Below are 15,090 nucleotides of genomic sequence, written 5' to 3'. Positions count from 1 at the left end.
TAAAGCCCCCACCTTGGTGACCTTGGTCGATTTGACCCCTAAACAAATCGAGAGGTTCCACGAATTTCCTATTATGGATGTGACCAGTTATTAGCACATTATTCCTCTCACCCATTTCATCAAACGCCTTATGGGCATCCTCAATCAGCAAACAACACCTGTATAAACATCAACATCAAAGTTTGCCTTGGCCACGTAAGCGTGCACGGGGTGATCTTAAGCATTTCTCACGCCAAAAACTAGGTCAACCTTCCTTTCCTTCCCCAGAGGTGGAGGGGAGAGATCTGTGGGCTTGGTCCGCCTTTGCGGGGCCCTACATAAAATTAAAATAAAAGATAAAAAAAGTCAATAGGTCAAACGCAAAAAGAGGAAAAGCAAGATGGGCTGCTTCGTCCGTGGAGTGAGCGCAAGAGGAGAGAGGCAGTGTTCCACCGAGAGAGAGAGAGAGAGAGCACGCAGGATAGGAGGAAAAAGGCAGCGGCTTCCAGGCCCAATTCGAAGGCTACGTGTTGGAATTGGCTCAAATTCGAGTATTTTATTCATGAGGCTGAGGACTATAAGTCGATTGGTTCCATTCGTTGAGAACCTTTTCTAATTCCTCTTATTGCGTTTAGGACTTTCTTGCTCCATTTGTGATAATCTATTTCGTGAATGATGAAATATTATTGAACTATTAATGTTGAGCCTCTAGTATAAAACTAAAAAGAACACTTTATATATCCTATTATTCTTGGTGATCAATAGAAATTTTTTAGCAACTCATGATTTTTCATGCGTTGAATTACCATGTAAAATCTTGATGTTGTTGTTGCATCTGTCTTCATTTTACATATTGTGAGGTTGTATTGTGAGAATATATTGTCACAACCGTGGTTAAGTCGATTTTAATTGGTTTAGCTTTGAGGAAGATACTGATCCTAGAATGGGTAAGTTTTTAGTGAATTGTCGTTCGGCTCTCCCCAACAAAGTAGTCTTAGAACTCAAGTTACCAAATCTAGACTCAATGGTCACTTAGAGAGGGTTGTTGATGGTCTAACCTAAGTTTCATGTGTGATGAGGAGATTATTCAAATTTATCTCACATCAGTTATGGAAAATGCTGGTAATCAGTTTATAAATACGAGGGAAAGCCTCATCATTTGAGCTAATTTTTGAAATGAAAGAGGCACAGATTGCTAATACCTTCTAAGTTGAGAAGCAAAAGGAGGAATCCATCCGAGGAGGGGCTTGTGTCCGAGCTCATGTAGCATCTAATCAAGTGACGGAAAGAGTTCATTATGCAACTCGCAAGCGACTTTTCGAAACAAAAACACGCAACAGATAACTGACTCTTTTAATTAAATTTGAAATTACTGAACACTCGAACAACACTATATTTCGGACGCTTGTTTGTCGTTCACCTTTTGCCAACTAATTTCGATAAACAAGCTTTAGTGAACATGTTTTTCAAGTGTTGCAGATCAGACTCGGGTCATCGGTTTGGTTCACATAGTATATGCACTGAAGCGACTGTGTCATAAGGAGACCCTCTGTTTTTCTGCAGGTCACTGTATATTCATCTTTGTATTTGATATCAACCGATGTTCCTGTGTACAAGAAGAATGTGATCGACAAAATTGAGAAGACAAAAACATCATCCTAACCGCTATGGACGTTTCCTCCAACTGCACACTAATAAAAAGATTTTGAATCAGGTCATATTGAAGGTGGTGAAGAGGCATGTGAACGGCTGCCCTGGCGGCTTGATGCCCTGAACAGCATACCCAGCACCTCCTTCATGTTCGGCCTGGCCTGCGGCGACTCGGCCGTGCACCGTGTCCCGATCCTCAGCAATTCGCACATCTCCTCGGCGCCCTCTGCCAGTCCGGACCCCATGAACACAACAGGGATGGTGGACCGGCCCGACCGGCGCCCGCTCCCCATTACCCTCTTCGCCCACTCCACCAAGCACTCCTCTCCGCCATCCACGGCCCGCCTCCCCGTGGCCAGCTCCATTATCAGTACCCCGAAGCTGTATACATCGCCCTTGGTCGTGGCTTTCCATGTCTGCCCGTATTCAGGCGCCACATAGCCGATCGTGCCAGCCACCATTGTGCTGACATGGCTGTCCCCGACGTTCACGACCGAGCCAGGCCGAAGTCCGTCACGTGCGCCCTCCCGCTCTTGTCGAGCAGCACGTTGCTCGCCTTCACATCGCGGTGCACTATCGGAGGGTAGCATTCGTGGTGCAAGAACACCAAGGCGCAGGCCACATCGACCGCAGCGCTCATCCGCCTCTGCCATGTCATGTGCACTCGATCCGGGATGAGATCCTCCAAACTCCCTCCCTCCATGTACTGGTAGACTAGTATCTTCTCCGACCCATAGAGGCACCAGCCATAGAGCGGCACAAGATTCGGGTGAGGCCAATCGAAGCAGTCCCCGCGTAAGACCTCCATCTCGGCTTGGAACTCTTTCTCCCCTTCGATGCCTTCTGTTTGGAGCTTCTTCACGGCCACCTCTCTGCCGTCCGGCAACACGCCTCGGTACACCGTCCCGAAACCACCCTTCCCGATTACTTTTCTTCCGAGAAATTGCTCGTCGCCTTCAGAATGTCACCATAAGTAAATGCTATCTTGACTAATTGGATCACTGGAACCGACTCGGACAACCACGGGGAGGAACTGCTCGAGCTCGATCCGAATTCACGGCGGTACTTTATTTCTTCTAGCAGGTATTCAGGTGAGTCAAGCGGGCTCTTGACGGACGAGAAAAGTATGAATGATAAGATCCCAAATGCCAAGAAAACAACAACCAGAGCAAAGAGTACCAGGAATACCCTAACCTTCGGAGTCTTCTTCGGGCCTGATCCCATGTGATTTCCCGATGGATGGGGTGGTCGATTAGGGAAAGACTGAAGGACCAACAGAGGGTCGCCGAGGAAGGACTCTTCATCAAGCGTAGCTAACTGCCCAGTCGCAGGGATCACGCCAGATATCAATGGATTGAAGGAAACATTGAACTTGCTCAGCTCAGTCAAATCGTTCAGGCTCGCAGGGAAAGTGCCCGAGAAATTGTTGGAGGACAAGTCGAGATTCTGGAGGCACTTAATCTCGCCTATTTCCCGTGGAATTTCCCCGGAGAACCTGTTGAAGGAAATGTTCAGAACCATGAGGGGCAATTCTCCTATTTCCTGAGGGAACCTCCCAGAAAAGTTATTGATGCCGAGGTGTAACATGCTAAAGTTGTGCATCTTGCCGATATCAGAAGGAATCTCACCAGAGAGCGTATTCCCACTGAGCTGAACGTAACCTGATATTTGATTTGTCCTGACCAATGTACCGGGAGCACAAATCGGGAATAGCCAGACTCCTTTGAGCAATTGGTCCCATACGCTCCTACATGTTTTCCTGGAAAGAAGGTCGTACACAAAACTGAAAGGAGGATAATCTGCAGGAATCCATCTCTTCATCATTAAGCACTCGCCCGAGCCAGGTATGATCCTGCCACGTTGCTGGTTTGATTCGAAAGTGGGCATCGGGTTTCGGCCAATATTCGATAGCTCAGGTGGTATATGTCCAGAGAGCTTGTTGTTAGCCAGGTTTAACCATAACAAGCTAGAGCAGTTCCCTATTTCTGGCGGAATCTCGCCTACAAGCTGATTATTCGCCAGCATCAACCACAAAAGAGAGCTCAACTTTCCAAGGCTCGAGGGGATTGTCCCAGTTAGTTCATTGAAGGAGAGATCGAGCGCTTGGAGGTGCAGAAAGTTGCCGTACTCCAAGGGTATGCTTCCATTGAATTGGTTGTAAGCAAGAGTCAAGTACTTCAAACTCAGCATTCGCGATACTTCAGAAGGCAGCGGACCAGAAAAATTGTTGAAGCTCAGATCTAATCTGACGACATTAGACAGATTAAGAATACCAGACGAATACAATCCACCAGTGTAGGAATTTGTGTGCAGTACGAGATACTTGACCTGTGTGAACTTCCCAAGAGTCCCTTGTATTTCACCCCCAAAGTTATTCCTGCTCAAGTCCAAAAAATCCAAGTTCTTCAAGTCAAGCAGAGATTCAGGAATATCTCTCGAAAAGCTGTTGTTTCCTAGAAACAATGCTTCGAGACTGGCAATCAACCCTATCTCTGGAGGAATTGGGCCCTTGAATTTGTTTCCCCAAAGACGCAATATGATCAAGTCCTGGCAGTTCGAAATTTCTCCTGGAAACTGCCCTGAGAAGTTATTTCCGGATAAATCCAGTACTTTTAAACTGCAATTAGCCGTAAAACTCGACGCAGGAATATTTCCGTTCAAATGGTTGTCAGAAATAATGAACCTCCGAAGCCTTCCAAACGATTTCCATATGTTCCCGCTGAAATCATTCATGCTCAAATCAAGATACTGCAACTTATCGCATCGATCGAAGACATCCTCAATGCTACCGGTGAGATTATTCTCCGAAATGTTCAGAACCACTAAGCTGTTGCAGATTGCGGGAACACTTGTCTGAATCCCGCCTCTGATGCGATTCTTCGTTAAGTCAAGCGTCTGCAGGTTGCTCAAACCAGTCAAGCTCAGTTCGTCGTCGAGAATGTTGTGCGATAAGTTGAGGTACACAAGGTTGTTGCAGTGGCTCAAATCAGCTGGAATCTGCCCACCGAGGGTGTTTGATGAGAGATCAAGATAAGAGAGCTCTGTCAAGGCAGAGAAATTCCAGAACAAGGTTCCCGAGATGCTGCTCCCCGAGAGGTTCACGCCAGTGACCCTGTTGTAATTGCACGTGATGCCCTTCCAATCACACGGGTTTGAGCTACTAAGATTCCATTCAGAGTAATGACCTCTGTTCACCTTATTGGACTCTTCAAGGGATGATTTCAGATCCAACAGGACTACCCTGTCCGTGTCCAAAGAATTTCCAAGGACCAGACTAACTGCTTTTTAACAGAAAACAAGATTGCAGTAAATACTTGAATACAGCATCATCCTCTAGAAAACGAGAGAAGTTTCTATTCCAATTTGCGAATTTCGAAGGAAGCAATGTGAAAACGCGGAAAGAGAAGAAAAAAAAAAAGCGGGGGAATTCAGAGAGATTCGTGATTGGGATTTTCAAGAATTCTAAAAACCCACTTGGGATATGAGCCTAAATTCCGAATTTTACCATAACGTGAAGACTGACAGTTCAAGAACCGGGAAGAGTTCGAAAAATTACCTCCAAGAAACACCAAGAAAGCAAAAAGGATGATCCGCCAAGGATCAGTTTCCTCCTCTAACATGATAATTACCAGCTCTCTCTCTCTCTTCTTCTTCTTCTTATTCTTCAGCTTTTTCTTCTTCTTCTTCTTCTTCTTCTTCTTCTTCTTGGTTGAGCTATACAGCGGTGATCAGGTGCAGGAATCTAGCCGCAACCGTGCAGAAGGAGAACGAACGATAAAAAATCAATCCAGAGGATGTTTCAGTTCCAATTCAATATTTGTGCGAAGTAGAAAATGTTCGAGTTGCCGTCGAAGCCCAGTGCCCGCATGTAGACCAAAAGGCACCCAACCTTGGAGCGAGTTCACGTTAGCTTCTCCGAATTCTCGTATTCTTTAATCTGGGCAAACATAAAATAAATTTTTTTTCTTAATAAACAAATCGACACAAAACAGTGGTCAATCTCTCGCGGTTTTTAGCGAAGAAAGAATGCAGGGGGAGAGAGAGAAGAAAAGATTTTGGCAAGGTAGGAGCTGTTGAGCCGCCCACGTTGACCAGATTCTTGAACTTGGCTTTGACACAGCAACGTGTTTTCTTGTTTCTGCTTCTTCTGTCCGGGTGGGGTACTTGGATTCATTCTAGAAAATTGGGTTTGTGTTCCTTTAAGGCTGTCTGAAATCAAGAAAAGTATGTGCTGTGTTCAAAACGAGAAAGATGGGAAAAGGCAGTAAAGGGTAAAATCGGTGGTGCCGGTTCGTGAGTTGCTTGGCAAGTACACCAAAGGAGGACAATTTGCCTTTGAAGACTTCCCCTGTCCAGGGCCACTTTCAGAAAAGCCAGCCCCCATGGTTTTAGAATTTGCCATTACCGAGATTCGAACTTTGAAAAGAGTTAGGACAAATTGCAACGGCATCCTCCTTCACGTGCAAATTTTCCAGCTAATAATTTCATGTAATAATTATTGGGATATTATTCATATTCCTGATCAACAAGATTGCTTCTCGGTAAGCAAGCGATAGTCCGGCCGCCTTGATAAGGGTTGCATAGCCAACACCCTGAGCCGCTAGAAGGTTTTTATAGTTTGAAGCCATATTTTATTGATAAGTTTGGCTCATAAATACTTACTAATTATATATAACATCTTTCTCTTGTAATTGAGATATGTAATAGAGAGATGTGAATTGCTAATTATGATGATATTTTCTATTAGATGTAGCCCAAAAGTTTAAAGGCAAGTCAAGATAAAATCGTATGTCTTGATTTATTTTTTGTTTTTTTTTTCTTTTATTCTCTATTTCATTATAATTGTAAGTCGAACCCTAACAATAATGCTGGCATAAAAATCCACCTAAAAGATAATGACAGTTATTGGAATTGCAAAAACTCATCTGTTATCTTTTCTTATTCTTCTTTTTTTATTGATAAAATCTAGGATGGTCCTCTCAAATCTGCGAAATGTGTACTTTTTTTTTTGAGTTGAATTTATAGGCTTTTATTGACAGACTCAGCAGAGCCAACATCGAGTGAAATGCAAGAAAGTCCAAACTCCCATGTCAGAAAATGACTTTGGAAGCCGATTGATTCGTTTTGTTTATGGAATATTTTGCAGCAAAGATTAACGCACAAGACAAGCAAGACTACAAGGGAAACAGAACATATACAGAGGAACAGACCTGAGGAGTACAGCAAAGCGGAGCCCTTTTTGTCTGCACAGGAACATGCCACGCGTCTGTATCTACAGCACAAGGACAAGGGAGGAGTTGGTTGGTGGCCGTTTTAATAGTCAAAGGACAGGTTAAACAAATCAAATCAAGCATTAGTTGCCAATCCCACGAGTAGTCAATGGCTGACCTGAATCTTTTGATTTCTTATTGATGCACTCCATAATTTTTAATTTTTTCATAATTAATACCACCAAAAAAAAAAAAACCTTAACTATATCCCGAACTTTAATTTATGTCATTATAAACCGTAGCATAAATATCCCAACAAGTATCATAAAAAATTTCAAACAATATACCCTACATTGAACTTGAAATAGAGACTATAAGTTTGGATTTTTTTCCTAACGCAAAAAAGAAAAGTTGGGGGTATATGTATTATAGTGGGTAAATTTAGGATTTTTGATGACAAAAAAAAATGAATATTTACATTTCAATGGACATAGTTTAAGGTTTTCTTGTGCTATTTGTCCCCTTTTCTATTCTCGTATTTATAACTCTCACCCCTTTATTCCCTTTTATTTACATTTGGACCGCACTTGCTCCCAAATTGGTACCTTAACAAATTAGCCCATTTAACCTTATTACACAACAACCTGTGATCAAGTCTCACAGCATCAGGTGGGCCCTGATGCTGTGCTGTAGTTGTCATCGGCTCAAGTTCTTTGTCTTGTTCGCTTTCATACTCGAGTTGAGATGGAGTGATTGGGATGGTCCAGAAAGGACTCGGATGACGACAATGACTATGATCTCCATAGAGAAAAGAAAGGAAAGAAAAGGAAGCAATCTAATTCTATTGTTGTTTTGGCGGTTCTGAATGAACTGAAATAAAATGAAGAGAATTTAGGTTAGCAAATTTAGGTCCTATTTGTTTGCGAAAAATAAATTATTTGCAAAATATTTGTCAAAAAATGATTACTTATATCACTTGCAAGAACGAATGAATGAAAAAAAATGTCATCTTTCATGAAAATAATTTAGACATAAATTATTATTAGTAATGAAAATATTTTTCATTGGTTAATCATTTCAAACAATATAAGCGATTGTTTTTAAATCATTCATTTTTCGTGAAATAAACGGAACTTTATTTATATCCTATTTTTTTAAAAAGAGAAAATATCATATGTTTCTTACCATCCTATGCTTGTACATCTTCATGGGTAAAATTATGAAAATTAGCTTTAGTAAATTAACTAATGCCATAACTTACTTGTTACAAAGGGTTAATACCATTAAAAAATTTAAACTGATCCATGACAAATTTGCCTCAAACTAATTTATTTACTCATTAAAGACCCAAATTGGTTTATCTATGATAAAATTACCCAAATTAATTTTTTGACCATAAAAAAATCCTAAATTAGTACATTTGTGATATATACATTCATTAATTTTTATTAAATTGAATTAATACCATAAAAGATCACAAAACTAATACATCTATAATAAACAAAGAATAAAACATCAAACCGATACACCCATTAATTTAGTAATTTAATAGTAAAATTTAATAAATGGTAAATTTGTCATAAACGTACTAGTTTGGGATTCTCCATTAAGATACGGTATCATTAAAAATTTGCTTTACTCATAAAAAAAAAAGACAAATAAAAAAAAATTAAGTTTTGCTGAACATTTCAAAACGTAATATACACGTACACATGTATAGAAACCATTTTGAATCTTTCATTGCATCCACATCTTTGGTAAATTTGTTTCCACTTCTAGTCGCATCTCACATTTGCTCGTAGGATAATCCTGCATTAAATCTTAAACATTTCCCTATGAACGCCTACATCTCCAAAAAAATAAAATAATATAATATATATATATATATATGTATGTAGAATACGTCTCACCAATACACAAATTCGTATCATTGGCCCAAATGTGCTTTCTGTCCTTATGGCCATAAAAAACCAACGTGTGACAGCATGTCTGGTCATTAGACATCCGACGAAATTTCTTTTGGTCTCGCGGCAGCATGTGGCCATTGTCATGTCAAATTCGTTTACTTGGTCTTGTTTACGAAAATTGTCAGTATCGGATTTGTAAGGGTCATTACGGACAAAAACTTAACAGAAGATAATTTTAGGCAGTGCAAATGAGGGACCACTTTGGCAGTTTTCGAAGAGTTTAAGGGCCTAATTTAGTTTAGTTTGGGGACCAAATTGACAATTACAAATGCATGGACCAGGCCGACAGCTACTTCAAGAAAACAGACAAGAAAGAAAAACAGGAAAAATCCTAAAACCTAAGTTACATACGATAATGACCCTGTTAAGTAATTTCTCTATACTTGAAAAGAACGGCCCAATATAAACTCTAGAATTTCTCTATTTATTTGCTTAAATTAGTGACATAACGATAATCATCAACAGAATTCGTGCACATCTCTTATGGAGAGGTATCAAACGGCACAGAATTTCAATGGAAAAGTCAAAGCGTGAGCAACATCCACGAGGTTAAGCAATTTTTTTTTAATATGTGGAAATCTTGATAGTGAAGCTTTTATCGGTCAGTCAAATTGACTCGACGCTATTGAACCGATTCGCACGTGTGTCTAAGCAATCTTTCGTGAACGATACTTTGAATGCAAATTTAGTCATAAACACCGAAACCCAGATTGGCTCGAAGCCAACCAAAATCCAAGTTGGACTAGCAAAAGACAAAATCCCATCATTCCAAAGGTGAGTTCATTCCACTAAAAACTGTTTTAATCTAAAAGCAATGGCCGGCGGGTCGTTAGATCGGATTGGGGATTGAAAACGTGTGTCGAGCGATGATGCATCGTGCATCGACGAGGTTTCTCGGGTCAGCATTTGCTGCTGGTTGTCTCCTCCCCTATCTTGGCCGACAAGTTCATTGAAAATTCAGGCGTTGAACAGACGCTGCATCTAGATAGTCCAAGATTTCGTCCCTCGTGTGGGAAATCGCTATGCTATTTTTGACCGCATCAACGTCGGAAAGAAGAGCAAGAAAAACGAGCGAGAGGGAGAGAGATAGGCCTCTTCTGGGCCGATTCACAAGGCTTTTTGCGAGACTCGTGAAGAACGAGGTGATGGTGAGTATGGTCTGAATTTTTGAAGTCTCCCCCCTCTCGGTGTGAAGATGGCACCGGGTTAGTCGTGTTTATTGTGGTTCCGTGAGTCGGTCCCCACAAGCAAAGTATTGTCCTTTCAAGGAAAATCCTTTCAAGGAAAGAAAGGAAAGGGAGAAGGCTTGTCGAGCACGTGATGATGATTGACTTGGACGGATGGTAAAAACGTCTTGCTCCGAGATCATCTAGGATTTTTGCCTTCTTGAGTTCACTCTAGTCCAGCCTCCACCTGGCCCCGGCCAGGGGACTCGTGTTCAGCCCCGAGGGATATGGGTTCCGCGACTAGCTACCTAAGCCTAGCAATTGAAGACCCGTTTTATGGCCGGCCGCCACCGCCCTATCGAAAAAAGTTCCAGAAATTTTCTTGTCCATGAAAACATTTTCCATAAACTTTTTTTGGTCAGTGCCAAACATTCATAACTGGAAAGATTTTAGCAAAAGAAAAAAAAAAAAGACCCTTTTTGGACTGGGTATGGGCCGCACAAGAGACAAGTTATCTTACCGTCCTAAAGGAAATGGAGGGAGATGATTAGGCTAATCCTAATCAATTGGGCCTGCAAGTTGTTCACCAAGTCCATTCAACTCGATCGAACTCAGTAAAAGCCTATGTGAGATTGAAAATTCGGATGACAAAGACCGAGTTTAAGCCCAAGTCACCAACCAAACCCACCATAAAATTCCTGTGAGGGGGGTGTGTAACGAGAACCGCCCAAACTGGTTTTCTCAAAGAGAAATCAACATAAACATCACTTTCTAATTTTCTTCATCTCCACGGAGTCTCCACCTCCACGCATATTGCTATTACCCTACCCAGCGCAGGGCCACATGCTTCCGCACCTAGGCCTCGGCCACCAGCTCTCGCTCCCGTGGCCGTGCGCCAACTTCTTCCTCAGCTGGACCGTCAACTCGGCTGCTGATCTCGTCGGCCAAGTACCAGTTCAGTACGGTTCAAAGACCAGGTGGTCCGGTTCCCAATTTCTGGGTGGGATCGGACCGGAAGCCGATCACCCTAGTGAGTGTTAGGCATCAAAATCATAAGCCCTCCAAATTAGAAATTCATATGACAAAGATCGAGTCTAAGCACGAGCCACCAACTAAACCCACCATGAGATACCTGTGAGTGCTAGGCGCTACAGTATTAAAGATCTATAGATTAGAAGCTTTAAACTTGCGTAATCGAAATACCAAGCGTGCAATTTGTTCAATGAACAGATCAATTGATTTTAAGGTTGAGTTCGCCTCCATCCCGATTTTCCTCATCTTGTCGCCTAAATTCACAATACCCGGCACCAACCGCCGGAGTCGGTCGGATATACAACACCAAATGAACCGAAAACTACCTCCGTTCTCTTCCTACTCAGCAATTTGCAGATGTTTTTCCTTGAGTTTTGGTCTCCCCTGTACCTTTGCAAAGAAAAATTATGTTTCCCCACCGGCTAAGCAACAAGCTTTAGGCAGGGGCCTGTCCTCTTCATCAAGGCATTACCGCATCTAGCATACCAACGATGTCTCCATCAAATCTCCGGCTACATCTACACCAAGAACATGGCGCAATTCGCAAAAACCGTACTCGTCCTTAAAGAGGGAATCGCAACTCTGAGACCATGGCACTCTCTAGCCCTCGTTGTTGAAATGTGAAATATATCGTACAGGCAGGGATAAACTTCTACTTATTCAAAGAAAATGTTGATGATGAAGTTTCGGCATAGTACCCATATCAGATAATCACGCTTCTAGCACTCATCTGCTGTAACCAGTACACCGATAATTCCCTTCACAATTTTTATTCGGACCAAACTTTGGTGACTTTCCGAGGCTAGAATTTCATGTTAAGAATCTTGAAAAGAGGAAGATGCGAAGCCGGAGTTCTAACAAATGCGGTAGGGTCAATCTCTCTCGAGATCGATTCCTCCCTAAGCACAGCCAATGCAGCCTTCCTCCTCTGCTTCTGTTCCCGCCACCTCTGGAGCTGATCCTCCAGTGCTGCTTTGGCAGTCTCAGCAGCCTCCGCCCGGCTGGCCGCCTGTTCAGCCCGAGTCCTGAACTCACTGATCCTTTTGCTTGCCGCTTCGAGCTCTCTCTTCAGGATCTCCACCTCTTGCTTGCTTCCCGATGCAATGTGCTGATTCGAGTCTTCCACTGACGACCTATGCGTTTCATCTGCCTTCTTTGCCAGGGCAAGTAAGGACTCGTACTCTTCCAGTGAAATCGTTACGTGGGTGCTGTTCTCGTCTCCTACACCCTCTTCCACTTCGCTTGATGCGTTTTCAAATATTTCCTCATCTTGAGCAGTGACTTCTACTGGCGCAGTGGCAAACATCAAGCTTTCGGACTCCTCAGATGCCTTATCGGCTTCATCCTTTAACTTCTGGTATTCCTTCTTGGCTTCACCAGCTTCCAGCGCTAGCTGCTGAACTGCAAGATAAAGCCCTGATTTAACACTATCCGCTCTAACTTCAGCTGCCTCTGCAGCTGCGACTTTTGACCGGGTTTTGTGAAGCTCGGATTTCAGCAAGGCCAGTTCAATCTGCGCTTCAATCTCTTTTTCCTTCACCTCACTCAACTCAGCCTCTGCATTCTGCAAATCTTCAGTAAGAGTTTCAAGATCGCAGCTCATGTGGCCAAGCCTTTCATTTGCAGTTTTCAGATCATGCTTCAACTGATTTAATTCCATCTGAAGCACTTCTATGTAAACAGCTTGGTCCGAGACTTCCCTTTTCTTCCCTTCCAAATCCGCTTTCCACTTCTCCAAATCGGCTGTGGCATCAGAAGTGGCCTTCTCAGATGAATCAAGCATCTCGTTCACTTCCAAAAGATCAGATTGTAATGACTCGACATACACAGACTTGGCCAGGAGCTGGTTCTCCAAGTCCTCAATCATCCCCACTTGATTTTTCAGATTGTTCAACTGCTCCTGCATTTGAACCACCGCATCTGTAGCTAAATCTATCTTGGCATCTTTCTGAGAAATTATGTCACATTTTTCTTTTTCAGCTTCCATAGCAGCCTGCTTCGACATTAGGAGAGCTTCATTGAGCTCCTCTACATGCTCCGGGAGTACTTCAACCTTTCCCTTCTCTATTTGAATTTCAGCTTCCAGCTCCTCCATTCGGGTTAAAGCCTTCAGCCTTGCCTCTCTCTCGACGGCAAGCTCAGTCTCCATCCCAAGCAACTCGACTTGGGCAGACTTCAGCTCGTTTAATACATGAGAAAGCTGCTCGCGGACCTTCACGGTTTCCAATAGCTGATCGGCCATTTCCTTGGTCTTGGACTCCAGCTTGTCGACATGAGTCCTGGCTTGAATGCATTCCCTTTCACATTGGTCCCTCTCGAGCTCGGATTTCATCAGCTGAGAGGAAAGTTCTTCCACACTTTCCCTGTATTGCTGTAGCTTGAGTTGCGCTTGCATGTAGGCACATTCCTTGGCCTCGAGTTGCACCTTGTTATTCGCCAATTCCTTCTGCAGGCCTTGAAGCTCCTCTTTATCAATCTCTGTCTGAGATTCAGCGAACAACATCAGAAAATTCGGACGTTTGAGCATTCTTGATCAAATATGCCTTCATGATCCTCATAGTCAATCAACTAAAGCCAGCATGAAGTGTTCTAGTTTCTCTCTATTTTTGACTCCTAAAGAAATTGCACAACCATGGAATGAGTAAAACCTCTCGCGCCAGGGCATTCTGATCAGGTATGATCAGCCGTGACGCTCGTTTGCAATCTTGCTGGTGTCTTTTTAGTTTCTACACAAAACAAAAACTCCTAGCTAATAATATGGACTCCTAGTTGCCTACTCAAATTTCTGTCGCTAGACTTTTGATCAGCGCAACATCATGAAACTAAACTACGCATGGATTTCCACATCAGAACATATCGCCATCTATCACAGGCCATCCTGTGAACAATCCAAAAAAGGATGGCAAAAGTATCAAGCATAATAAGCCACAAATCTTACGTCGCTGCTGGTGGAACGGTGCTTCCTATGATCGCCTTTCTCACCGAACAAGGACAGCGCGACTTGGACCGGCTCAATCGGTTTCGTATCAATTTCACCCATACTTTGCTATCTGCGAGAAGCTCCTGAGAAACCGAGTCTTGTCGCGAATTGCCCAAAGAAACCTGCACCAAACGAATGTCGACATACAGTAAACACGAAAGAAAAATACTAATAACCGATCAGGCGACCTAGCATGTGCTCAAGTTGAAACAACGGAGTCTCAAACGCGTCAATCTGTCAGAATCAAGAAACCATGCAGAATCCGTAGTTCCGTGCAAAAAAGACTTCGGGGGCTCCCACCACCTCAGCCGATCTACTTTTCGACTGTCTGTGCATCATGACGTATCGTATCGAAACTGCAAACAATACAGACGCTGCAAACGACAGCATCGCCGCCACTGGGAACCGTTCTCCGAGGGTATTATCGAAGGGGCTGCTCAAGAAAAACAAACCAAAGTCCGACACCACACCTCTCCAAGAGATTATCGTTTCCACAGCCTAAACTAAAGCGATCACACAATCTCGACTCGAATCTTGGCAAATGCAACACGACCCTCATGAGACCATGAGCTACAGGCGCGCTCGAAACCAGAAAAACTCGAAACTGTCCCGACCCACTTCTCATTCCCGCCACCCCGATGGATAACCCGTACCTGGTTTCTCCCGACCTGCCAGGCGAGACGAGGGCGCGCGCTCCGCAGCAAAACGGAGAGAAGAGCACGGGGGAGATGAAGTGGTTCCGCCGGGGGAAGAAAGACATGGTTGTGAAGAGATCGTGGAACACGATGTGGCGAGAGCTTGTCGGGATCGAAGCGTGCTTCCGAAGTGGGGGAGGTTTGGAAACAACGACCGAACCCGCCGACGCTTCGTGGGGATCGATGTTTGCGCAAACTGGGCGGGAATGCTGTCGCCTCCTTTTTTCGGGATTTCCTTCCGTTTCTTCCTGGTTTTTTTTTTTATTATTATTATTATTATTATTTCTATTAACGAAAACATCAAAACCTATTAAAAATTTATAATTTTTTGAAAATGGTTAATATTACGAAAAATTGCAAATTAAAAAATATATAACAAATTTATCCTGAATTAATTTTTTAACCATCGAG

General features: G+C 43.0%; 2 protein-coding genes across 2 annotated transcripts; both read right to left on the bottom strand.

The window, feature by feature from the left end:
- Window positions 1–1,511: 1,511 nt before the first annotated feature.
- Window positions 1,512–5,996, bottom strand: LOC104420193 (probable LRR receptor-like serine/threonine-protein kinase At1g74360). Its single transcript, XM_010032086.3, is given in 4 exon segments — window positions 1,512–2,122; window positions 2,125–2,559; window positions 2,562–4,907; window positions 5,186–5,996. Coding segments are annotated over 4 exon segments (3,273 nt in total). The 5' UTR covers window positions 5,250–5,996; the 3' UTR covers window positions 1,512–1,694.
- A 5,810-nt stretch (window positions 5,997–11,806) lies between these two features.
- Window positions 11,807–14,044, bottom strand: LOC104434353 (ELKS/Rab6-interacting/CAST family member 1). Its single transcript, XM_010047293.3, has 2 exons — window positions 13,943–14,044; window positions 11,807–13,486 (listed from the first exon to the last, which is right to left on the bottom strand). Exons 1-2 carry the CDS (start codon window positions 14,042–14,044, stop codon window positions 11,807–11,809), a joined length of 1,782 nt encoding a protein of 593 aa, XP_010045595.2.
- Window positions 14,045–15,090: the final 1,046 nt, after the last annotated feature.

The sequence above is a fragment of the Eucalyptus grandis genome, chromosome 2, assembly GCF_016545825.1.
Source record: "Eucalyptus grandis isolate ANBG69807.140 chromosome 2, ASM1654582v1, whole genome shotgun sequence".
Taxonomy (NCBI): Eukaryota; Viridiplantae; Streptophyta; class Magnoliopsida; order Myrtales; family Myrtaceae; genus Eucalyptus; species Eucalyptus grandis.
The sequence above is the reverse complement of the archived record's forward strand: the minus strand, read 5'-3'. Positions and strand labels throughout refer to the sequence as shown.